This window comes from Passer montanus, unplaced genomic scaffold (assembly GCF_014805655.1).
Source record: "Passer montanus isolate IOZ18808 unplaced genomic scaffold, ASM1480565v1 scaffold62, whole genome shotgun sequence".
NCBI lineage: Eukaryota > Metazoa > Chordata > Aves > Passeriformes > Passeridae > Passer > Passer montanus.
In genome coordinates, this window is record NW_024371260.1 from 1866375 (window position 1) to 1892505 (window position 26131).

Sequence of the window (26131 nt, forward strand, 5' to 3'; positions counted from 1 at the left end):
ACGGGGGGTGCTGAGATCCCACAGGGGTGGGCACGTGGATGCTGAGACCCCGCAAAGGCTGGCAGTGGGATGCTGAGACCCCGCAAAGGCTGGCACGGGGGATGCTGAGACCCCGCGGGGGAGGGTGCGGGGGGTGCTGAGACCCCACAGGGCTGGGCACGGAGGACGATGAGATCCCGCAAGGACTGGCACAGGAGATGCTGAGACCCATTAAGGGTTGCCACAGGGATGCTCAGACCCCACAAGGGTCGGTGCAGGGATGCTGAGACCCCACGGGTTGGCACGGGGATGCTCAGATCCCCCAGAGGTTGGCACAGGGATGCTCAGACCCCACAAGGGATGGCACAGGGATGCACAGACCCCACAAGGGATGGCACAGGGATGCTCAGACCCCACAAGGGATGGCACAGGGATGCACAGACCCCACAAGGGTTGGCACAGGGATGCTCAGACCCCACAAGGGTCAGTGTAGGGATGCTCAGACCCCACAAGGGATGGCACAGGGATGCTCAGACCCCCCCAGGGGTCGGCACAGGGGATGTGCAGCCCCTGCCGTGCCTCCCCCGGGCTCTGCTGTGCCCACCAGTGTTGCATCCCCCAGGATTTGGGGGTCTGTTCTGTCCTGTCTTGGTCGAGTTGCAGATTTCACCCCACACCAAACAATGATATTTTTTAAAACTTGTCCGTGTTTTGAACTGGTTTTACATAGGATCCTATTTTAATTTTTATAGCAGAACATAAACATTTATCTATATTTAACCTGTAAAAACCTTGGTTAAAACCCCTCAAAAATGAGCCTGGGGATGGCCGGGAGGTGCCTCTGTCCCCAGGGGCTGACACCAGCAGGGCCGGGGTCAGGACAGGCTGGGAAGGTGACACAGCTCCCCTCCAGCTGATGCAAACCTTGTTCGAAAAAACAGACCTCACACAGCTTTAATTTAATTTAATTTTATTTTTAACACGGTGATAACCGCACACCCAGGCTGCTCCAACCTCCTGGCTCTGGGAATTTAAATGAACTCGGCGAGGATGTGAGAAAGACACGAGACCCTCCCAGGAGCCCAGCTGAGAGCAGGATAACTCCGGGTCTTAGGGCACGCCCTGGGACAGAAGGGACGAGGAGATTCCTCTCCCTGCCTTGCCCCAAATTCCTCTTCTTGCCTTGCCCCAAATTCCCCTTCATTTCCTCCCCCTGCAGCAGGGCCAGCCCTTCACCTACCCCTGGGGTGGAGGCAGCAGTGGATTTTTGCAGCACAGGAGGAGACAGCAGTGCTCCATCCCAGCTTTACACCATAATTAATGTTCTCTGAACGACCTTGAGAGAGGCACACGAGAGTATTGACTTGTCTAAACAGGGAAAGAAAAGAGCTGTAATGAAACAATAATAAAAATACAGGATTAAACAGTGTGAGGAGGTTCTTCGAGCTGTTAAATTGGTAAAAGTTGCTTTAAGTGCTTTTCTGAGTGGCAGGGGAAAAAAAGGCAACATTTCTTTTTGGTTTTGATCAGGTTTTACATAAAGATGTGTTCCAGATTTTATAGCAAGACATAAGCATTTGTCTATATTTAACTTGTAAAATAGAATAATTAACACATTATTTTGTTAAAACCCTCAGAAATGTGCCTGAACACATTGCTGTAGTTCTTCACTGTCACCTATTTAGAAACACATTGCAGCTTCCTGTGTGTTTTCTTTAAAAACAACATTTGAATTATGTAACTTGGAAACACAACAAAAATAAGATCCCCAGGCCTATTTTTATTTCATAGCCTGAACAAAAGCAAACCCAAATCATACCCAGAAGGTGATGCTCGCATATACACAAAGCGCAATTTGCAGCAGGGTGGAATTTGTTTAAATGAATTTGCTTTCTGATGCATTGAGCATGAATGGTCTGACATCAGGACACCTTTTCCTCTTGGAAAGAAAAATGGATTTTTCCATTTACACTGAATTTTTCAAGTGGAGGAATTTCCTGAGGAAATCTTTAATTTACCAATATCAAGTATTGCAAGTTATTTCCACATCTAATTTTTCACCAGATTGAATGGGGGTGTCTGCAAGCCTATGGAAAGTTGCCAGGAATCTCTTTTGATACCAAGAGGGATCAATAAAAAAATAGGATCAGCATAGAATAGGATGCTGAAGGTGCAGTTATGGCTTGGAAACCACTCAGAGATTGGAGCAGGAAGAGGTGCTGTGCTGCTCAAGGCACTTCTTGGCAAATTTACACGTGGAATTCCAGCCAGGAATGCAAAACCTGGAGCTCTGACAGCCCTTCCTGAGAAATGGGAGCGTGGTCAGCCAGGGGCTGGAGCCAAAGCAAGCAAATTTTGACTCCTTCAAACCTTGTGCCCTTCTCCTGACAGAGGTGATTGTTCCCAGGAGGAGATCTGGCACCAGCCTCTGTGGCTGCTTGTGATGGACAGCTTGTGATGGACAATTTGTGGTGGACAACTTGAGATGGACAACTTGTGGTGGAAAACTTGTGATGGGAAACTTGTGGTGAACAGCTTGTGATGGACAATTTGTGATGGACAATTTGTGATGGACAATTTGTGATGGACAACTTGTAGGGATATCTTGAGATTATCAATTTGTAATGAACAATTTGTGGTGGACAACTTGAGCTTATCAATTTGTGATGGACAACTTGTGATGAACAATTTGTGATGGACAGCTCACCCTGAGTTCTGCTGGGAGATCCAAAGGTCTGGAGTGTGGTGCAGGGAGGGAAAATGGTTGGCACAGAAGTGAAGGCCCTGAACCCACCAAAAGAATGACAATGCTACAGGTTAACTCCACCTTCTGCACTATTTTTGGCCTTGCACCGTGGCTGAGCACAAACCCAATTGTTTATGGCAGAGCCAAGCAGACCCCCTGCTTTGGCTTGGTCAGCCTGGCTGTGCTGGCTCCCTGTGAATCCTTTATCTCATTGTTTGCTCTCTTATCAATCCATCTGTTTCCTGAGACCTTGTCCTGTGCAGTAAAACCCAGCCTGGGCTTTTTTTATGGCATTGCTTCAGCCTTCTGCTGCTCAGGCCGAGCCTGTGATCTGTGTGAGCTGTGAAGCCCAGCAGCGTCCCAGATCGCTTCACAGCCTCCAGCCACCACGGGGCTTTTCTGCTTCTCCTCCCCTGCCTTTATTGTCTCTCCTCAAGGAAACAGTGAAGGAGTATCAGAACTCACTGTGAAGCACTGCCAAGCTACAGCTCACAATTTATGCAACACTCTGCTAATTTTAGTCTCAGTGTGGCCGGGGCAGCCAGTCCCCAGGCAGAGCTGTTTGCTCTCAGCTGAGGGCAGCACATGACATATGGTTCCTAAAGCATCCTCCAAGCTGCGAGCTTTGCACTCAGTTGAGTTGCTGCAGTTCCCTCCAAGTCATAACTTTGAGGATTACTCACCCTGGACGTGCAAACACAGAGAATCTGCCTCCTAATTTAGATTATCCTGCAGCCTGAATCCCTGAGCAGCCTCAGCCCCACTGGGCTCCTGTTTCCAGTGCCTGATTCACTCCCAGTCAGGGCTGAAGTGCCAGGGAGGCAGAGCTGAGCTGAACACAGCTGGGTGATGGAACTTTGGCTGCTGAAATTTTAAACTTTCTGTGCTGAAAGGCTCTGACCCCCAGGAGAACACTGCACTGACCTGGGGCTGTGGAGAGGCTTCCAAAATTGATTGATAGCACTGGAATCGTGGGTGTGGGGTTGGTCAGAAGTGTGTAATATCACAGGGTGGAAAACTCAGAGTTTGGGGTTTTAGAATACAGAAATAAATATGAAGGAAGATGGAGGTTTTAGGGCAGAGTCTGGCTGTTTTCTTTACCTTCTTCTTCCTTCTTCTCCATGGGATTGGGACGTTTTGTGTAATTGGATAAAAACTCCACATTGTGGGCACGGGGGGTTGGTTATTGGGTTAAAAGTAACAATAATTTAGGTGTAATTTCTTAATTGGATAGTTTAGCCTTAAAAGACCTTGCAACAAGAGATTGTTTGGCCATTTTGTGCCTTGTTAATGAAATACTGCAGAGCTCAGCGCTGTGAGACTGTAGCATTGATAAAAGAAACAATAAACACCCGGATCTGAGTGTGAACCATCATCTTCAATCCCAGAAGGCAGAAAAGGAAGCACAGAACCCAACTTGGGCACAGAGCTTTGGCCCTGGGGCCGTGCTGGGGAGGCAGGGGGCTGCTCTGCCCTGGGACAGGGAGGCAGCTCTGCTCAGGATGCTCTGCAAAAGGAACTGCAGCCTCAGCTGCTCTGCTGTGGGTGAGCTGTTCACAGAGGAGCTGCATGACACAGGGCTGGCAAGGCACCAACGCAGCCTGAACCATCTCAGGGCATTTTGGGTACCTAAAACCCCACTGGGGTTCTGTCGTGAGCTCCTCTCTGGGCTCCATGAGCAGCTCTGGCACTTGGCTAAAAGATAATTCCCTAAAATTGTCCCTTTCCTTACTCTGCTCGATTCTATGCCAGAGCTGGATTTGCACAGCTGATTGTACTGGTAAGGAACACAAGCAGAATGAAAATAAAGAACCAAAAACTCCTATGAAATGTAAATTTCAAGCTCTGTTACAACCAGTGGAAGAAAAAAATAATCAGTGCTGTCAGAATGAAAAAGGCTGAGCTTGTTGGGAATTAAATATTGTTTTCCCCAGTGTCTAAAAGTGCTTGCAAAATATGCCACAAACAAGGGATTGCAAAGAGCTCAACTAATTCAAATAGAGAACAAAGAGGCTCCGATTTTTTAGCAGGTGATGAGATTCAGGCACAAGCTGTGTTTGAGGTCCCAGAGTCTGGGGATGAGGAAGCAGGACACAGCTCAGGCACAGGGAGTGGGACAGCTCTGCCCTGTTCTTATCACTTAAAACAGGTTCTGGGCTTTGAGATATTGTGATTAAACTCATTATCCTTTCATTTTAATTTCCAGGGGTTCCAGCTGACTGTTCCTTTTTGTCCCTGAGGTCAGGTAAGATGTCTTTTGGAGGCCAGGTAAAGTCCCACAGGATTCAATCTACTCCATCAACAACACCCAGCTTGCTGATCAAAACCTGTCCAGAAGAGACAAAATTTACCTTAGCTCCTGTTGGGAGACTGGCAACAATCCAAACAGCTTGAAACTGCGTGAGTTGGGCTGCAAATATTCCTTTTTTTCCTGTTTCTTGGTGTGGCTGTCCCTGTCCCCGTGGGGAGGAGCCTCTCTGAGCTCAGGGCAGCCCTGAGCTCCAGCAGAGAAGAGCCCCAGCATTCCAGGGGACACTGAGGCCAGCAGGACTGTCCCAGCCCAAGGAGGGCTCTGCAGGGATCTGCTCCTGTCTCTGGAGGGTCTCTGCAGCAGGAAGGGGCTGCAGGAGTTCACACCACACTCTGCTGGCTGTGCTTGGTGCTCCTGCACAGCTCCAGGCAAAGAACAGGACATTTCCTCTGCTTCCCTCCCCGCCCTACTCAGAGTGTGCTAAAGAAACACAAAATTATTTATCAAGGCAGATTCCTTTGTATTAGAGACCAGTCGAGTGAGTCCAGGGCCCTCTGCTGCCCAGGGGGGGTAAAAAACACCCCCAAAACCAGCCAAAAAAACCCTCTCCAGCTTCCAAAGGGAGTGTGAAAAACAAGAGGGTGAAGAACACAGTAAATCAAAAGTGCTTTAAGAAAAGCAGCAGGATAAGATCACTCCCAGTCTGAGAGATCTCTGAGAGGCAGCAGGTGCCCCACACTGGTGGGATTTTCATCTGCACCCCCCCTGCCAGGGCCTGCAGAGAGCTCCCTCCTCCTGCCTTTGCTCTGGGCACTGTTTCGCTCAGGAGGCAGCTCCCAGAGGAGCTCCCATCCCCTCGTTCCTGGAGTATCCCGTTCTTTCAGCAGCTCTCAGAAGTAGTCATCCTTCTTGCCAGCAGCTCCTTGCCTGCCCACACGGTCCTTCTGCTCCTGGCCAAGCTCCAGGTCATCGTTGTCATCCACCTCCCCTCCATGATCCTCCTGGGGGCACAGAAGGAAAAATCAGCCCAAAGGAAATCCTGGAAAAGGAGACCCCAAAGCACACCACGCTGTCCCTGACCAGAACTGTTCCTCCAGCTTTGGAAACCTGGGAAAAGAGGGAAGAACCCACCTCTGGTGGCACCTTCAGGTGTCCTGGCAGGACACAGAGGGGTTTTAAGCACATTTAATGTCCTGGCAGTGCAGCTTGGACACCTCAGCCTGCTGCTGGAGCAGAATGAGGGGCAGGTGGAAAGAGCAGGTTTGAGGAGCTGATGTTTTACATCCACCACCTTTAAAACTGTGTCACCAGCCCCAGCCAGGCCAGCACAGCCTCCAGGGATGATTTCAGCTCCAACATCCATTGTAGACCCCTACAAGAGGAATCACTCAGGGAAAGGAGACCTGGCACCAGCTCTGCTCTGCCCACCCTCTCTTTCCCCAAACCCTCAGCAATCCTGGGGAACTGCAGAAAAAACCCTCAGGAGCCACCCACAAAGGGCAGGGAGGGAATTAATGAGACTGGAAGAGGATTCATTTCTGTCTCTGTGAGCCAGGAGGTGCCAGGGTGATCCTCTCCAGCTCGTGCTTGAAAAATATTGATCTGGCATTGCTGCACTGGCACAGCCTTGGTTCCTCCTGTGATTCCTTCTATAATTCCTCCTGTGATTGATTCCTGCAGTGATTCCTCCTGTGATTCCCCTGTGATTCCTTCTATAATTCCTCCTGTGATTGATTCCTGCAGTGATTCCTCCTGTGATTCCTCCTGTGATTTCCCCTATAATTCCTCCTGTGATTGATTCCTCCGAAAATTCCTCCTCTGGTTCCTGCTATAATTTCTCCTATAATTCCCCCTGTAATTCCTCCTGTGACTGATTCCTCTTGTGATTCTTCCTATGAATCCCCCTATAATTCCTCCTGCGATTCCTCCTATAGTTCCTGCTATAATTTCCTATAATTCCTCCCGTGATTCCTCCTATAATTCCTCCTGTGATTCCCCCTAAAATTCCTCTTATTATTCCCCCTATAATTCCTCCTGTGATTGATTCCTGCTGTGATTCCTCCTGTGATTCCTCCTGTGATTCCCCCTAAAATTCCTCTTATGATTCCCCCTATAATTCTTCCTGTGACTGATTCCTGCTGTGATTCCTCCTATAATTCCTCCAATAATTCCTCCCAGTTGCTGTTGGGAGCATCCCCCAGCTCAGCTGCTGCAGATGGATGCAGACAGAGCACAAAAGGTGCTCTGAACACCTGGAAAAGGCAGCAGCGAGCTCCAGCTTTGCTCTGGACCCCTCACTGGGCAGGCAGAGGCAGAGCTGGAGCCCTGCTCACCCCAAAAAGCTGAGTGCCCCCCTGCTCACCCCAAAAAGCTGACTCCCCCCAGCTCCTGGCTGCCAACACCCCCGGGTGACCCCACACCAGAGAGGGAAAGAGGAAGAACCTTGGTGTCGTACAATTTCCTGCTCCTGATCTTCTTGGTAATCCTCCAGTGGCTCCTCCCTGGCCTTGGCAGGTCTGCCAGCATCCTAAAAAACACAGGCAGGCAGGGGTGAGAGTGCCCAGCCTGTGCCAGCCTGCAGCACAGCCCGAGGGCTGCATCAGGAGTCAGGGGAGCAGAGGGACAATCAGGACACACAAATTCCAGTTATTTTTTCCATCCAGTCTCTTCCCACCTGCTGGCAGCTCCTCTCTCTGCAGCAGCAGGGCCCCAGGGCTGTTGCCTCTGGAAGATTTGGGGTTATTTAGGGTAGAGCTTTAGGGAGCACAGCACAGCCAGATCTGAAGGGCAGGTATTTGTGCCACTAATTCTTCCCACATTTTCACTAATCTCAAGGAGGTGTTGCTCTGCTGGTGCCAGCACCTCTCTCTTATTTGATTTCATTGGCCTGGATTTCTTTTTTTTTCTTTCTTAATCCCACCATTTGTCATGATTTTAGAGCCTGACAGATAAAACACTCCTTTTTTTTTTTTTTTTTAAAACAAGCAACATTCAGCTGCTTGTCAAAACAAATGAACATTTCCCTGCTGCAGAGCCTGGCTTCAGGCAGCAAGAAACACTCGGTGAAACAAATGGATTCCATCTGCAAGGAAGCAAACAGGGAGGCAGAGCTCCCACATCTGCCAGGAGCTGGGACAGGCTGCCCTGACCAGAACCCCAGCACAAACTCAGATTATTGTCCCTGGTTCTGCTCCCAAGTGCAGCAAAGTTCCACATCTCCCCACCCCTAAAGGCGTTGCAAGCGCCAGGGGGGATTTCAAAAGCAGAGAAAATGAAGCAGAACAAGCTCTGGTGCTTGGCTAAAAGAAAATTTCCTAAACTCTGGTTTAGTAAATCTTGAACCTTGGCTTATTCTGCTCCACTCTGTGCCAGAGCTGGACTTGCACAGCTGATAAAAAACACAAGCAGAGTGAAAACAAAGGACCAAACATTCCTCTGAAATGGAAATTTCAAGCCCCATCACAACCAGTGGAAGAAAAAATAGGTTGGTTTGAGCAACCTGCCAAAGAGTTTTGTCCTGCCTGCCACATCTCCCAGTGGGATTAAGGATCCATCAGGAACCTGATGTTTCCTGAAGCTCTCCCCAGCTGGGGATCCCTCCCTGGCCCTGTGGTTGTCACCTTTGGTGGCTTCTCCTTCCACTCTTCTTTAACGCTGGGCTCCTTGAACTTCTCTGAGGCTCCCACCTTCTCCTCAAAGTCAGGTCTCTCCAGCTCAGCCTCCTCAAACTCATCCTCGCCCTGGTTGTTGGGGTCCTGGGCAGGATCTGCAGCATCATCCGGCATCTGGGCAGAAAAAATAAAAATAAATAAAAAGGAAAAGCCTCTTGTGGAAGGATATTCCCTCAGGAATATTCCCTCAGCAGCCTGCCCTCCCCTGCAAGCCTGGAGCACTTGCACCTCTCCAGGCCTGTTAGTGCTTGTTAAAAAACCCCAAAACATCTTTGGCATCCCTCCACCCCCAGGGAGTTTGGAGCTTACAGGAACTTCTGGGTGATTATTGATTGATTATCTTTGGCATCCCTCCACACCCAGGGAGTTTGGAGCTTACAGGAACTTCTGGGTGATTATTGATTGATTATCTTTGGCATCCCTCCACACCCAGGGAGTTTGGAGCTTACAGGAACTTCTGGGTGATTATTGATTGATTATCTTTGGCATCCCTCCACACCCAGGGAGTTTGGAGCTTACAGGAACTTCTGGGTGATTATTGGTTGATTGGACTCTTATCCTGAGCCAGATGGAACAGGGCAGGACGAGAAGATGAAAACTTTCCCCAGCCAGGCTGGGCAGGGCTTGGAGCACCCTGGGGCAGGGGAAGGGGACTGGGGTGGGTGAGATGGGATTTTTGATGGTTGGGGTGGGATTTTTGATGGCTGGGATGGGATGAGATGGGATTTAAGATCCCTTCTAAGCCCTGGAGGAGTTTGTGATGCTGGGGATGGGGTGAGATGGGATTTTTGATGGCTGGGGTGGGGTGGGATGGGATGGGATGGGATGGGATGGGATGGGATGCGATGGGATGGGATGGGATGGGATGGGATGGGATGGGATGGGATGGGATGGGATGGGATGGGATGGATGGGGTGGGATGGGATGGGATGGGATGGGATGGGATGGGGTTTAAGGTCCCTTCCAAGCCTCTGGTCACTCACCATGGGCTCCTGGAGCACGGGCTCTTTCTGGGACTGCACCTCCCTGCCGATGACTCCTGCATCTGCCAGGGACAGGGATGGGACAGGGACAATGATTTGCATACCCATTTGCAGCTCCTCCTCGTCCTCCCGCGCCGGCTGCGCTCTGCCGGGGCCGGGGCTGCCCCCGTGCCCAGCCCTGTGCCCAGCCCGGGCAGTGCCCGGGGGGGGCTGCGGGGCCCGGGGGGTGCCCGGGGGGCTCTGCCAGCTGCAAACAAACACGGCCGGGTCAGCGGGGCAGGGGCTGCGGGCTCGGGGACACCTGTGGGAGTGCTGGACTGGACTGGAGATGTGGGGGACTGGACTGGAGATGTGGGAGACTGGACTGGAGATGTGGGGGACTGGATTGAAGGTGTGCTGTACTGGGTTAAAGATATGCTATATTGGATTAAATATATGCTATACTGGATTAAAGATATGCTATATTCTATTAAAGATATGCTATATTGGATTAAAGATATGCTATACTGGATTAAAGATATGCTATAGTATATTAAAGATATGCTATATTGGATTAAAGATATGGTATATTGGATTAAAGATATGATATATTGGATTAAATATATGCTATATTATATTAAAGATATGCTATATTGGATTAAATATATGCTATATTATATTACAGATATGCTATATTGGATTAAATATATGCTATATTGGATTAAAGATATGGTATATTGGATTAAAGATATGATATATTGGATTAAATATATGCTATACTGGATTAAAGATATGCTATAGTATATTAAAGATATGCTATATTGGATTAAAGATATGCTATATTGGATTAAAGATATGATATATTGGATTAAATATATGCTATATTATATTAAAGATATGCTATATTCTATTACAGATATGCTATATTATATTAAATATATGCTATATCGGATTAAAGATATGCTATACTGGATTAAATATATGCTATAGTATATTAAAGATATGATATACTGGATTAAAGATATGCTATATTATATTAAAGATATGCTATATCGGATTAAAGATATGGTATATTGGATTAAAGATATACCACATTATATTAAAGATGTGCCATATTCTATTAAAGATATACTATATTATACTAAAGAGCTGCATGCTCTCAGGAGGCTCATTTTTTATTATACTATATTGTGTTAAAGATATAGTATATTCTATTAAAGATATACTATATTATATTAAAGATATGCTATACTGGATTAAATATATGCTATAGTATATTAAAGATATGATATACTGGATTAAAGATATGCTATATTATATTAAAGATATGCTATATCGGATTAAAGATATGGTATATTGGATTAAAGATATACCACATTATATTAAAGATGTGCCATATTCTATTAAAGATATACTATATTATACTAAAGAGCTGCATGCTCTCAGGAGGCTCATTTGTTGTTTTATTATACTATATTCTATTAAAGATATAGTATATTGTATTAAGGATATAGTATATTATATTAAAAATATAGTATATGATATTAAAGATATACCATATTATATTAAAGATATACCACATTATATTAAAGATATGCTATATTAAAGATATACTATATTATATTAAAGATATACTATATTATCTTAAAGATATACATATTATATTAAAGATTTACATATTATATTAAAGATATACTATATTCTATTAAAAAGCTGCCTGCTCTCAGGAGGCTCATTTATTATTTTATTCTACTATATTATATTAAAGAGATAGTGTATTATATTAAAGATAGAGTAGAAGCAAAACTTTTTAACTCCAGTAAGTTACAGCAAACTCCAAGCATGAGATTTAAAAATCTATTTAAGACATTTCAGTTTTTAATTGCTGGAAAGGACAAGTGGCTTTGACTTCAGGAGATCTTGAATCCCAGCAGACAAACAAATGAGATTTTAAAATCTATTTAAGATATTTTAATTTTTTTAATTGCTGGAAAGGACAATGGCTTTAACTTCAAGAGATCCTGAACCCAGCAGACAAACAAATGAAATTTTAAAATCTATTTAACATATTTCATTTTTTTAATTGCTGGAAAGGAAAGTGGCTTTGATTACAGGAGATCTTGAATCCAGCAGAGAAACACATGAGATTTAAAAGTCTGCCTAAGAGATTTCATTTTTTTAATTGTTGGAAAGGACAAGTGGCTTTAACTTCAGCAGCTCTTGAATCCAGCAGGATAACAAAGGAGATTTAAAAATCTATTTAAGATATTTTAATTTTTTAATTGCTGGAAAGGACAAGTGGCTTTGACTTTAGAAGCTCCTGAAGCCAGCAGAGAAACAAATGAAATTTTAAAATCTATTTAAGATATTTAATTTTTTTAATTGCTGGAAAGGACAAGTGGCTGTGACTTAGCAGCTGCTGCAGCCAGCACACAAACACATGAGATTTAAAAATCTATTTAAGATATTTTAATTTTTTTGATTGTTGGAAAACACAAGTGCCTTTGACTCCAGCAGCTGCTGCAGCCAGCACACAAACACATGAGATTTAAAAATCTATTTAAGATATTTTAATTTTTTAATTGCTGGAAAACACAAGTGACTTTGATTTCAGGAGGTCTTGAAGTCAGCAGAGAAACAAATGAAATTTTAAAATCTGTTTAAGATATTTTAATTTTTTAATTGCTGGAAAGGACAAGTGCCTTTGACTCCAGCAGCTGCTGCAGCCAGCACACAAACCCTTCAGTGAGAAAAATCACAATTTGTTATAAATCCATCAAACACAGCTCGGCCCCCACCAGGGGCTCGTCGGGCCCCGCTTTGGGCGGCCCCAAAAGGCTCCAGGAGCTCAAACCCTGAGCTGCTCCTGCAGTGCCCTCAGACTGATTTATCCCAGCACTCTGGGGAGGATGTGGCCATTTAAATAAAAAATTAAAAATCAATCAAAGTACAATCCCCGCCCTGCAAAGGCCACGGGTTCAGGGCAGAGACAAAAATAGAAGAGAAGAAAGGGCAGGAACAGGCTGAGTCTGGAAGGGGATCCAGAAGTTTCCTCTGCAGATAAAAAGAAATGAAATCCTGTTTGCTGCAGCGAGCTGCACAAATCAGCTGCACGAGGAAGCACTTTGCCACTTTGCACTTCTTTTCTTGCTGGGCTGGGGCCAGGCTTTGATGAATTGCAGCCCCAGAAAAACATTTTCTTCCTTTTGCAGAACAGAGCAGTGTCCTGCCAGAGCTGCTGGCACAATCAATTGGTTTTACAACTGGTTTTACAACTGGTTTTACAACTGGTTTTACAACTGGTTTTACTGGTTTCCCCAGTGTCTGTATGCTGGATTACTTTTTTTTACTTAGAGATAAAACAATACAGGTGTTGTAATTCAAATTATCGCAGTCAGAAGTCGACTATTTCTTAATTTCAATGTATTAAAAGTGTTTCTTGGCTTATCAGCTTTTGCTACACTGTATTATAAATGTCCTAAAGTTGACCATCTAAAATTACCCCTCATTGCTACAATATATCTTTCATAATTCTATTTCTCTTTAATCTTTAAAAAAAAATATATATAGATAAGAAATATATAATATATAGATAAAATCTTTAATGATTTTATCTATAACGATAAAATATTTAATAATATTTACGAAACCATCCTTGTAAAACTTATTTCTAATTTTATTTTGCTTTCAGCAACACCCATCTTGTTTTATAACATTTCAAAATTAGCATTTCTTACCTCAAAATTTACATACAAACACACACTACATCCACCTTCTATCAAACTTTAAAAACTCTCCACAAATCTGTGCCCCACATCTGGATGCCCAGACTCCCAGGAATTCCACCAAAACCAGTAAAAAAATCCATTTTCAAGCAATCCCACAGTGAAGACAAGAAGAGGATGCTCCTTTTGAGCATCTTCACCCCAAAACTTGAGAATGGAAGAATTTGGTGTCCCAAAAACCAGTAAAAAACCCGTTTTCCAAGCAATCCCACAATAAAAACAAGAGGGCTGCTTCTTTTGGGCATCTTCACCCCAAAAGGTGGGAGCAGAAGAATTTTGTTTCACCAAAACCAGTAAAAAACCCCATTTTTCAGGCAAACCCACAATAAAGACAAGAAGAGGACGTTCCTTTTGGGCATCTTCACCCCAAAAGGCACCTCTCTGCTGCCCGCTGCCTGCTGCCTGCCTGGCACGGGGGCATTTCCTGCTGGGGAGGGTTGTCCTGCCTCATTGAAAAACCCCAATTTTTCAGGCAAACCCACAATAAAGACAAGAAGAGGACGTTCCTTTTGGGCATCTTCACCCCAAAAGGAGGGAGCAGAAGAATTTTGTGTCACCAAAACCAGTAAAAACACCATTTCTCAAGGAGACCCACAATAAAACCAAGAAGAGGGATGCTCCTTTTGGGCATCTTCACCCCAAAACTTGACAATAGAAGCGTTTTGTGTCACAAAACCAGTAAAAAACCCCATTTTTCAGGCAAACCCACAATAAAACCAAGAAGAGGATGCTCTTCTTGGGCATCTTCAGCCCAAAACTTGAGAACAGAACAATTCTGGATCTCCTTTTGGGCATCTCCACCCCAAAACTTGACAATAGAAGCGTTTTGTGTCACAAAACCAGTAAAAAACCCCATTTTTCAGGCAAACCCACAATAAAAACAAGAAGAGGATGCTCCATTTGGTGATTTTCACCCCAAAACTTGAGAGTAGAAGCGTTTTGTGTCACAAAACCAGTAAAAAAACCCATTTTTTCAGGGAAACCCACAATAAAGACAAGAAGAGGATGATCCTTTTGATAATTTTCACCCCAAAACTTGAGAGTAGAAGCGCTGTGTCACCCACCTGTGCAGTGGCACCTCTCTGCTGCCCGCTGCCTGCTGCCTGCCTGGCACGGGGGCATTTCCTGCTGGGGAGGGTTGTCCTGCCTCATTGAAAAACCCCAATTTTTCAGGCAAACCCACAATAAAGACAAGAAGAGGAGAAGAGGATGCTCCATTTGATCATTTTCACCCCAAAACTTGAGAGTAGAAGAATTTTGTGTCACAAAACCAGTAATAAACCAATTTTTTCAAGCAAATCCACAAAAGAGACAAGAAGAAGGATGCTCCTTTTGGGCATCTCCACCCCAAAACTTGAGAATAGAAGAATTTTGGATTCTCCTTTTGGTCATTTTCACCCCAAAACTTGAGAGTAGAAGCGTTTTGTATCACAAAACCAGTAAAAACCCCATTTTTCAGGCAAACCCACAATAAAACCAAGAAGAGGATGCTCTTTTTGGGCATCTTTACCCCAAAACTTGAGAGTAGAAGAATTTTGTGTCACAAAACCAGTAATAAACCAATTTTTTCAAGCAAATCCACGAAAGAGACAAGAAGAGGATGACCCTTTTGGGCATTTTCACCCCAAAACTCGAGAGTAGAAGCGTTGTGTCACCCACCTGTGCAGTGGCACCTCTCTGCTGCCCGCTGCCTGCTGCCTGCCTGGCACGGGGGCATTTCCTGCTGGGGAGGGTTGTCCTGCAATTTTATGTCACAAAAACCAGTAAAAAACCCCATTTTTCAAGCAAACCACAATAAAAACAAGACGAGGGATGCTCTTTTTGGTCATCTCCACCCCAAAACCTGCGAGTAGAAGCGCTGTGTCACCCACCTGTGCAGTGGCACCTCTCTGCTGCCCGCTGCCTGCTGCCTGCCTGGCACGGGGGCATTTCCTGCTGGGGAGGGTTGTCCTGCAGGAGCCGGGCTCTGCTCGTGGCTCCTCACCTGGATGTGCATCAGCATCTTCACATCCTGCACAGGAGACACCCCTGCCTGTCAAACACCCCCAAATCTGGGCCAGAAAATCCTTTATGAAACAGCAAAGAAATCCTTTATGAGAGAGCAAACAAATTCTTTATGAGAGAGCAAACAAATCCTTTAGGAAAGAACAAATAAATCCTTTAGGAAAGAAGAAAAAAATCCTTTCTAAAAGAACAAATAAATCATTTATGAAAGAACAAATAAATCCTTTAGGAAAGAAGAAAAAAATCCTTTCTAAAAGAACAAATAAATCATTTATGAAAGAACAAATAAATCCTTTAGGAAAGAAGAAACAAATCCTCTATGAAAGAACAAATCATTTAGGAAAGAAGAAACAAATCCTCTATGAAAGAACAAATAAATGTTTTATTAGAAACCACACGTCCTCAAGGGCTGAGGAAAATGCAGCCCTGCTCACCTCCTGCCCCCCTGGCTGCAGCTGGCTGCTGGCTGGCACCGGGGGCTGCTGCCCCTTCCCTCCTCCTCCTCTTCCTCCTCCTCCTCCTCCTCTCAAGCCCGGCATCTTCTGGAGAGCCTCCTTGAGCTGCCTGAACTCCTCCACCTGGGCCTAGGGGAGGAGAGGGAGGCAGGGGAGCCTCGCAGGGGTTCAGCACTCCCTGCCGGCAGCTGGAGCAATGGTTTAGGGGTAGCTCTTATTTAGGGAATATCATTTATTTACAGAATATCTCTTATTTACAGGCTATTTCTTATTTAGGGAATATCTCTTATTTAGGGAACATCTCTTATTTAGGGAACATCTCTTATTTAGGGAACATCTCTTATTTAGGGAATAGCTCTTATTTAGGGAACATCTCTTATTTAGGGAGTATCTCTATTTAGAGAATACTTCTTATTTAGAGACTATTTCTTATTTAGAGATTATTTCTCATTTAGAAAATATTTCTTATTTAGGGAATATTTACTATTTAGGGAATATTTCTTATTTAGAAAATATCTCTTATTTAGAGACTATTTCTTATTTAGATATTATTTCTTATTTAGAGATTATTTCTTATTTAGGGAATATTTCTTATTTAGAAAATATCTCTTATTTAGAGAATATCTCTAATTTAGAGAATATTTCTTATTTAGGGACTATTTCTTATTTAGAGAATATCTCTTATTTAGAAAATATCTGTTATTTAGAGATTATTTCTTATTTAGAAAACATCTCTTATTTAAAGAATATTTCTTATTTAGAGAATATCTCTTATTTAGAAAATATCTGTTATTTAGAGATTATTTCTTATATAGAAAATATCTCTTATTTAGAGAATATCTCTTATTTAGAGAATGTTTCTTATTTAGAGACTATTTCTTATTTAGAGATTATCTCCTGTTCAGTGAATATTTCTTATCCAGAGAACATTTGCCCAGGGGTTACCTGGGCACCGAGGAGCTGGGAGTGAACCTCCTGGTGGGCTTTCCTGAGGAGTCTGCTCTCTTCTCTGAGTTTATACACCGTGTCTGCAGGAGAAGAAGAGATTTATTTAAAAAGAGTTTTTTTGTTTTTTTTTTTCAAGGGTGGCATCTCCCTTTCCCACCACGAATTCCTCCTGACCTCTGCAAGGCCAGGGCTCACAGAGCTGCTCCCCGTTGCTCCCAGCAATTCCTCCTCTCCAGGCCCTTTGCTGCTCTCAGCTCAGGCTCTCTGTGTTTGCCACAGGACTCAGAAAATTCCATTTTTATTTCCCTTCCCCCTCGACTCCTGATGGTGATGAGTGAATTACAACATCTGCACTCTCACCCTTCACACGAGACCGAAACGGAACAAAAGCTTTTCAAAAACCACCAAATTCCCCATCCCTGGGTCAGACAGGGCTCAACCCACCAAATCCTGATCCCAGTCCCTGCTCAGCCTGGGGGTGTCTGTGCCACCCTCACCCCGGTGGTGTCTGTGCCACCCTCACCCTGGTGGTGTCTGTGCCACCCTCACCCTGGTGATTTCTGTGTCCCACCCTCACCCCGGTGGTGTCTGTGCCACCCTCACCCTGGTGATGTCTGTCCCACCCTCACCCTGGTGGTGTCTGTGCCACCCTCAGCCTGATTTCTGTGCCACCCTCACCCCGGTGGTCTCTGTGCCACCCTCACCCCGGTGGTGTCTGTGCCACCCTCACCCTGGCAGTGTCTGTGCCACCCTCACCCTGCAGGCTGGTGACCTCGCTGTCCTTCTCCTGCTGCAGCTGGGCCACTTTCTGGCTGTGGCTCTCCAGGCTCCTCCTGTGCTCCAGCCTGAGGCTGTTGTGCTGCAGCTGCAGCTCCAGCAGCTGCTTCTTGACGTCGTCGTGCTGGTTCTGGGGAGAGGAGAGTCAGGGTGAGGCCTTGGGGAGGCTGGAGCAGAGCTACAGAACAGAGCAGGGATTTGTGAAAAGGATCTCCTCATGGAGCCACCCTGGGCAGGAGCAGAGCCCAGCCAGGGCTGCACCCGAGGGGAACCAAAATGGTCCCAAAATGAACCCAAGGTGAACCAGAATGGTCCCAAAATGAACCCAAAATGAGCCAGAATGGTCCCAAAATGAACCTGAGATGAACAAAAATGGTCCCAGAATGAGCCCAAGGTGAACCCAAATGGTCATAAAATGGTCCCAAGAGGAATCCAAATGGTCCCAAAATGAACCCAAGATGAACCAGAATGGTTCCAAAATGAAGCCAAGATGAACCAAAATGAACCCAAGATGAACTCAAATGGTCCCAAAAGAACCCAAGGTGAACCCAAATGGTCCCAAAATGCACAAGCACTCACGGGGTGTCACAGACATATTTTATCAAAAATCTTTTTGCCAGGATCTTTCCTCCTGGGAAGCTGGGAAGCTTCAGCTTCTCCATGGTATGGGATGTGATTTAGAGAATCGTTTACCAGCATGTAAATTTGTTTTTACTTGATGCCAATGACAGCCACCTGTGTCGAGGCTGTGAGCACCACAAGATTTTATCATCATTCCTTTCTTTCCCAGCTTTCTGATGGATCCTTTCTCTCCATTCCTTCTAGTGTAGTTTTAATACAACATTTTAATATTGTGTAATAGCACAATATAATAAATCAGCTTTCTGAAATGGAAAATCAAGATTCTCATCCCTTTCCTTGAACACAACCACAACGGGGTCTCTCATTTTTAGAATTTTTTCCACTCAGAGCACCAAATTCCCTCATCCCACCTCCCTCCTGCTGTCCAGGCAGAAGAACGTTCCAGAAATGATCAGGTGGAGGGTGAATCAGGTGGAGGCTCCAGATGTGCCCCAGCCACCCAGGGGGGACAGCAGTGCCCGGGACACCCCAGCCAGATGTGCCATGGAGCCCTCTGGGGACATCTGGGACCTCCAGCTCCCGTTTCCCAGGTGGTGACAATGACATTCCTGGCAGAAATCTTCCTCCTGAGCGAGCCAGGGAAACATTTCTGCCTTTCCAGTGGCAGAACTGTTCCCCACAGCCTCATCATGGGCTAAAAACTGCTTTTTCTGAGAAAAAAAATCCAATTTTTTAAAAAATCTCCCACACTCCCAAGGGCTGGTTTTGTCTTTCAGCAGCTGTAAATGTAGTTTAAAAAAAAAAAATAGATGGTTGGGGTTGTTTTTGGGTTTTTTTTCCCACTCTTCCAATAAAAGGAAGCGAGAGAAAGGGAGCCAGGAATAAAAAAAAGCTCAGAGTGTCCCCTTGAGAGCAGCAAAGCAGAGCTGCAGTTGCTGAGGAGGGATTTTGCTGTTGCAGAGCGTTCCCAGGACCCACAGGGCTGGAGAGAACCCAAAAGCAGAACTGTACTTCCTTTCCTCCAGCTGGAATCCCAGAGCCAGGCAGCTGGAGGTGCAGGAAATCCACCCAGCCCTCCTTCTCCATCCCAGCTTAAATCAGCATTTCACTGCCAAGTTTACACTAAAAACGTTTTTTAAAGCCACCCCAGCAGCCTCCAGTTGCACTGCTCCAACAAAAGCAAAATCGAACATCGAGGTGTGCTTCAGGTAGAGCAGGTGATAAGCTATAAAATGCTATAAAATGGTATAAAATACTATAAAACGGTATAAAATACAATAAAATGCTATAAAATGCTTGGAGCTGCCCTGCTCTGAGCCTCTCCCATAGACTGGAATATTTGGTAGGAGCCCAAAGGTGAGCTCTGATGGATAAACCAAATTTTCACACCAAGAGACCCAGAAAAAGAGCCAAACCCTGGGTGATAACAGTGCTCAAAGGCTGATGTTGCAGTAAGAAAAATTATAGAAAAATTATAAAGAAAAATAGAAAAATTTTATAAAGAAAAACCTCATAAAATCTGGTCTGCTCTGGCTGGGCTCTTGTGCTGCCCAAGTGTGGGAAATGGATTTGTACAGAATTTTAAAAGTTTGATAGAAGCTTTATGTAGTGTGTATTTGTGTGTAAATTTTGAGATAAGCAATGTTGATTTAGAAACGTTACAGAATAAAATGGATATTGTTAAGGGAGAAATGGAATTAGAAATGGTTTTGTAAATAAGATTAGATATTTTAGAGAAATAGAATTATGGAAGATGTGTTGTAGGAAGATCCAGCACCCCAGGTGGATCCACTGAGGAGATCCTTCAAATAAATCCTGCTTTTTTCTGAAGCTCTGCTCCAGCTCAGCCTTCCCAAGTCAGGAATCCTGGGATTTTCACCCTAAAACACAGCAGCCAAACCTCCCTCACCTTCAGGATCTTGTGCTGGGAGCTGAGGGCCCCATATCTGTTCATGGAGTCTTGCTGGGGAGAAAAAGATCCAACAGTGCCATTAGATCCAGGAAAATCCAGGGCAGGGAGAAAAAAATCCAACAGTGCCATTAGATCCAGGAAAATCCAGGGGAGGGAGAAAAAAGATCCAACAGTGCCATTAGAGCCAGGAAAAATCCAGGGGAGGGGGAAAAGCCCCACAGAAGCCAAATTCAGCCCACAGGGAGGGGCTGGGAGCAGCAGAACATTTCCAGGCGGGAAAATGTTGAATTTTTATCTTCTTTTTGCTGGGGCTGGGATGAAACGTGTGAGGTGGAGTTTCTTGTTGGGACTCGGGGGTTTGTTGGTTCTTATCAGTGCCAGAGGCTCACAGCAGCGAGTTCTGCACTTCTGCACCAACGAGGCACAAAACGCACAAACATCTTTCTGCACAAGGTCCTCTAAGGACAAACTGTGCAGTTCGGAAATGACACCTCAATTATTTTCACTTTTAACCCAATAACCAAGCAGCCATGGCCTGCAATGGGGGCTTTTATCCAGTTACACAAAACCACCCAAAGCCAGGGAGGAGGAGGAGAAGGAGAAGGAGAAGGAGAAGGAGAAGGAGAAGGAGAAGGAGAAGGAGAAGGAGAAGGAGAAGGAGAAGGAGAAGGAGGAAGAAAATGAGAAGGAGGAAAAGGAGAAGGAGGAAAAAGGGGAGGAAAATGAGAAGGAGGAAAGGAGAAGAAGGAAAAGGAGAAGGAGAAGGTGAAGAAGGAAAAGGATGAAGAAAAGGAGGAGGAAAAGCAGAAGGAGGAAAAGGAGAAGGAAAAGGTGAATAAGGAAAAGGAGAAGGAAAAGGAGAAGGAGGTGAAGGAGAAGAAGGAGCAGCCTCCACCCCAGAGCTCCCAGGCAGAGCAGTCAGCCGAAGCTCAGCCCGTGCCGCACACGGAGCCCTCCAGGGCCCGGTGGCACCACAGCAGAGCCACTGTCCCCAGCCCGGCTGGCAGCAGCCACACGCACCTTCTCCTTGTTGAGAGCCTCCTGAGCCTCCAGCTTGTACACCAGAAAGTCTGCGAGGGGAGAGGGAGCAGGTAAGGACAATTCCACCAGTGCTCTCACGGGAAAAAGCGGCAGTGCCACCTCTGCAGTGACCCTGCGCCAACCAGGAGCCTTCAAATCCCTCCCTTCCCTTCCCTTCCCTTCCCTCCCTTCCTCTGGCCGCGCTCTAACAAAGCCCTGCCCATCACTCCGAAGCCTCGGCCCCCACGCCCATCCCCTCCCCGCGGGGGCTCCCTCATTTCTGGTTTTCAGCCTCCCTGCCCTGGGGCAGGACTCACCTTCCTTGGTCTTCTTGTGCTCGCCCCTCTCCTTCTGCAGGGAGCGCTCCAGGCGGGCGCGGTGCTCGTACACCACTGCGGAGAGCACAGCACCACCAGCCTCGCATTTATCCCCACTGACATTTTCCCCACCGTTCAAAAAAATCTGATTTTTGCCCACCATAAAAAAAAAAAATCAGATATTTTCCCCACCATTGAAAAAAAAAAAAATTCAGATATTTTCCCCCACCATTAAAAATAAAAATCTAGTTTATTCCACCATTAAAGAAAAAAAAAAATCTGATTTTTTTTTCCCGCCGTTAAAAAAGTCAGATATTTTTCCCACCATTTCAAAAATTCATATTTTTCCCGCCATTTAAAAAAAAAATCGGATATTTCCGCCACCATTAAAAAAAAATCAGATATTTTTCCACCATATTAAAAAAAACAATTCAGATTAGAGGACCAATTAGGTCGACCTATATCATATCTATAAAAGCAATAGGTGTCGTACTAATAATAATAATAATAATAATAATAATAATAATAATAATAACTATAACACCACCACTAATAATAATAATAATAATAATAATAATAATAATAATAATAATTTAATAATATGGAATAAAGAGCTTGATCAACCTTCTATGAATCCCAGAGTCAACACTAATTCTTGCCCAGCCTGTTGCTACCTCAGACCCTCAGTGCAGGAGAGATTTTTTCCCCTTCCAGAAGCCAGGCCAGGATTTTTTCCCCTTCCAGAACCCAGGCCAGGATTTTTTCCCCTTCCAGAACCCAGGGCAGGGTTTTTTCCCCTTCCAGAACCCCTGAGAGGAGCTGGGGGTGTTCAGGGCCAGGAGCTGGACCTGGGTGGTCCCCGTGGGTCCCTCCCCGCTCAGGACAATCCCAAATTCCACCTTTCTTTCCTCGTTCTTTGCTCATTTTGTGCTGGGACACAGCAGCGGCTCGCCCGGCCAGATTCGGGGAGCCAGAAATGCGGAATAATTTGTTTTTCTGGGGGGTGATGTGTAAATGCAGCTGGAATCCACCACCCCCAGCTGCTGCCACGGGAGCTGCTGGACCACGGAAAGGGCACAGGGGGATCCAGGTCGTGCCACAAGGGCAGGCCAAGGTTTTACCTTCACAATCATCGAAACTAAACGCCAAAAATACAAACGAGGGCTTCTCAACAAAACACAGATGTAAAAATAAAGCGTACAAGAGATGGAGTTAGGAGAAATACAGAGACACTGTCAAAGCTTGCAGGGTTAGAAGAGAGTGTGGCTCAGAAAAGAGATCAATATGTTAAAGATCTGTATTCATGACTTGGGTGATGATCAAGTCATGGATGATTCAAAACTTGAGGGAGCTGTTCATGCACCGTGCTGCCATCCAGACGGGAAATTCAGACCCTGGAGGACAGCAGGCTGGAAATCAGCCCTGGAGAAAATAACGTTGGGATTCAGGAAGGCTGCAGATGTAATTCCAGGGCTCTCCCCAGCAGCAGGAAGGTCAGCAGCCCTTGGCACTGCACGGGAGGCGTGCTGCCAGCTGGCCAAGGCGAGGTGGCCGTCCTGGTGAGGTCACTCCTGCAGTCCTGGGTCCATTCTGACCGCAGCAACCTGGCCCGCTGAGTTTTGTTTCTCTGCTAAAAGGTCATTGTTGGTGGCCAGGGACAGAGCCCCAGGGTTGTCCCCAGCACCAGACACAGACGAGCCTCCCAAAATTATCTCTCATCTGCCCCTTGCCAGGCTTCCCCAAATGCAAAAGGAAGCCTCGTCTTTGTGGAGATTGTTGGACAGAGAGTGTCTCCTCAAAATAAAGAAGGGTAGCCATGGCAACAGCTGTGTTTGGGAAGGGCAGGACTGCCAGGGAGTCCCAGCAACAGGCTGCAGCTCTGCAGCTCACACCTTTGGGTGGAAAAACGATGAGTTTGGCTCAGCTGTTCCTAAAAACCGGGGTTCCCTGAGGCTGCCACTGTCATCCTCAGGAGCAGCAGCCCCTCTGGCACACCAGGGAGGGATTGGGGTAAGTTCTGCCCTGCTGGGCTCTGCACGTCCCAAACTGGGGATCGTGGCTGGGATTGAGCTGGAGGTGAAGGGAAAATGGAAGAAACCACAAGGTGACAGCGCTGAAGCTGAGCACACGTTAATTAGATTCACTGATTGGGTTTTGTCTCCTGCAGGGGAACAGCACAGCCCACACTGAGCAAACAGAACCCAGCCCTGGGCAGCCCTGCTGGGATGCTCCACTTGCAGCTCACAGCCACCAGCAGAAATTTAACCCTGAAAGACTCAGATGTTGAGTCACAGATCTGCAGGATGCCCTGGAGAATATCCCTGGATGTGTCCACAAAGGTCATGACAGAACACCCTGGATTTGATTTTCGCTGGGGAGGAGCTCCCATGTAAACACTGTGATCTAAACTGACTTTTTAGGGGGGGAAAAAGGGGTTAAATAATATCTTGATTTTGAGTAGAACAATTTTTGGCCACGTGGATTCATTCTGTAGGAATTCCAGGGGCTGCCCGTCCTCCAGCCCTGCCTGCCCCCAGGGCATTCCCACCAAACCTCACATGGGGAGCTCAGCAAATCCCTCCAGAGACCCCAAATCCTGTGGCAGCTGCTGGGCACACCCAGCAAGGCTGGAACATGGGCTGGACAAAGGAGATGAGAGCTCAGCAGAGGGGTAACCGCGTGTCCCCAGCCCTCCCACGGGCTGAAATCCCATTTTCCCACAGCCAGGCATTTATGTAAGGAGGACAAACGAGGGGAGAGAGGGGGAGGAGGAATCCACACGCTGGGTTTGCCTTCCGGCCTCCGGCAGCTCCTGCCAGGGGAGCCAAGCGCTGGGCAGCGGGATCAGAAAAGCCAGTTCTTCCTCCTCCTCTTCCTCCTCCTCTTCCTCCTCCTCTTCCTCCTCCTCGTCCCATTTTTTAGGGAGCTAAAAATCCATCAGCAGCATCCATCAGCCCCAAAATGCTGGCACAACTTTTTAAATCCCGGATCAACCTCTCCAGAACAAGGTGGGTTTGTCAGAAAAGCCAATTCTTCCTCCTCCTCTTCCTCTTCTTCTCCCTCTCTTTAGGGAGCTAAAGAAATCCGCAGCATCCATCAGCCCCAAAAAGCTGCCACAACTTTTTTTGGACTTTTTTTGTCTCGGACTTTTTTTAGTCCGACCCAACAGCTCGAGAGTGAGGTGGGTTTGTCAATGGGATCAGAAAAGCCAGTTCTTCCTCCTCCTCCTCTTCTTGCCCTCTTTTTAGGGAGCTAAAAAACTGCAGCATGCATCAGCCCCAAAAAGCTGTTACGATTTTTTAAATCCTGGATCAACCTCTCGAGAACAAGGTGGGTTTGCCAGAAAAGCCAATTCTGCTTCTTCCTCTTCCCCTTTTTCTTTTGGGAGTCAAAAACCTGCAGCATCCATCAGCCCCAAAAAGCTGGCAGGACTCTTTTAGTCCCGGACTTTTTTAGTCCGGATTTTTCAGCCCGGACCAACCCCTCGAGAGCGAGGAGGGTTTATCGCCCTGCAGAGACAGTGACAAAACTTCAGGGACAGAGCCCTTCCCTCTCTGCTCGCTTGCACGCGGGGCAGAGGGAGCGGAGCCCCTCTCAGAGCCTGCTCTGCGTTTTCACTGCCTCGCGTTCGGGTTTGGATTTGCAGCCAGAGGGAGAAGAAATGGAAATGGAATCGATGTGACGCAGCTGAGCTCGCCCATCCAGCCCCGATCCCCCTTTGCCAGTTCAGACTCAGTTCCTAATTCCTGACATCCAAATGGGGGCAAGTAACAATGCAGACTCAGGTTCTAATTCCTCACATCCAAATGGGGGAAGGAAACAATTCAGACTCAGGGCTGCTCTACTTCCTGACATCCAAATGGGGGAAGGAAACAGCGCAGCATCTTTAAAGCCAGGAGATGAGCAGGGGAGCATGCTTGTGGTGGGAGGGAGGGAAGTTGGGGCAGGGTGTGCACAAAGGGACAGCTCCGGAGCGGGTCACTCACCTTGGAGCTCCGGAGAGGATCACTCATCTCAGAGCTCTGGGGAGGATCACTCATCTTGGAGCTCCAGAGCTGGTCACTCATCTCGGAGCTCTGGAGAGGATCGGTGACCGTGGAGCTCCGGAGAGGATCACACTCACCTTGGAGCTCCAGAGGGGTCACTCAGAGCTCCAGAGCAGGTCACTCACCGTGGAGCTCCGGAGGGGTCACTCACCGTGGAGCTCCAGAGCAGGTCACTCAGAGCTCCAGAGTGGGTCATTCACCGTGGAGCTCCGGAGAGGCTCACACATCTTTGAGGCTCCGGAGGGGTCACTCACCTTGCAGCTGGGCTGACAGCGCTTCCTGCTGCTGTTTGTATTTCTGCGCCAGCGCCTCGGCGCTCCGCACCTTCTGCTGCAAGTGGTTGTAGAGGAAAGCCCCGGCGGCCAGGCAGGCCAGGGCGAGCAGGCAGAAGGCGCTCTGCAGCAGCCCCTTCTGCCTCCGGGAGCACATCCCGGTGCCCATGGCGGGCCCGGAGCCCGGCGCAGCGCAGCCCCGGCGCTGCTAAACCATCCGGTTACCGTGGCCCGGCCGCTCCTCCGCCCCGCGGATCGCTGCGGAAGATGCGGGCGCGGCTCGGCCCCGCTCCCCGCGGCCCCGGAGCGGCTCCTGCCGGGCTCTACGCCTCGCCGGCCGGCGGGACATCCGAGCGGAGCCCGAGCATCCTCGGGGGGCGGCCCGGGGGGCTGCGGGCGGAGGG

At 46.9% G+C, this 26131-nt stretch overlaps 1 protein-coding gene across 5 annotated transcripts; it reads right to left on the minus strand.

Moving 5' to 3' along the window:
• Window positions 1–932: 932 nt before the first annotated feature.
• LOC120511101 (Golgi integral membrane protein 4-like) lies at window positions 933–25923 on the minus strand. 5 transcript variants are annotated; one of them, XM_039727739.1, is made up of 13 exons: window positions 25710–25923; window positions 21410–21484; window positions 21093–21142; window positions 20070–20123; window positions 17558–17708; window positions 16799–16881; window positions 15833–15982; window positions 15266–15405; window positions 9735–9877; window positions 9631–9686; window positions 8597–8761; window positions 7432–7503; window positions 933–5977 (listed from the first exon to the last, which is right to left on the minus strand). In XM_039727739.1, the coding sequence occupies exons 1-13, from the start codon at window positions 25894–25896 to the stop codon at window positions 5867–5869; spliced, it is 1437 nt and encodes a 478-aa protein (XP_039583673.1). In that variant the 5' UTR covers window positions 25897–25923; the 3' UTR covers window positions 933–5866. The 5 variants fall into 5 exon arrangements, with proteins under 5 accessions (XP_039583673.1, XP_039583672.1, XP_039583674.1 ...); XM_039727738.1 differs by having other exon boundaries at window positions 9631–9692; XM_039727740.1 differs by having other exon boundaries at window positions 7419–7503; window positions 9631–9692.
• Window positions 25924–26131: the final 208 nt, after the last annotated feature.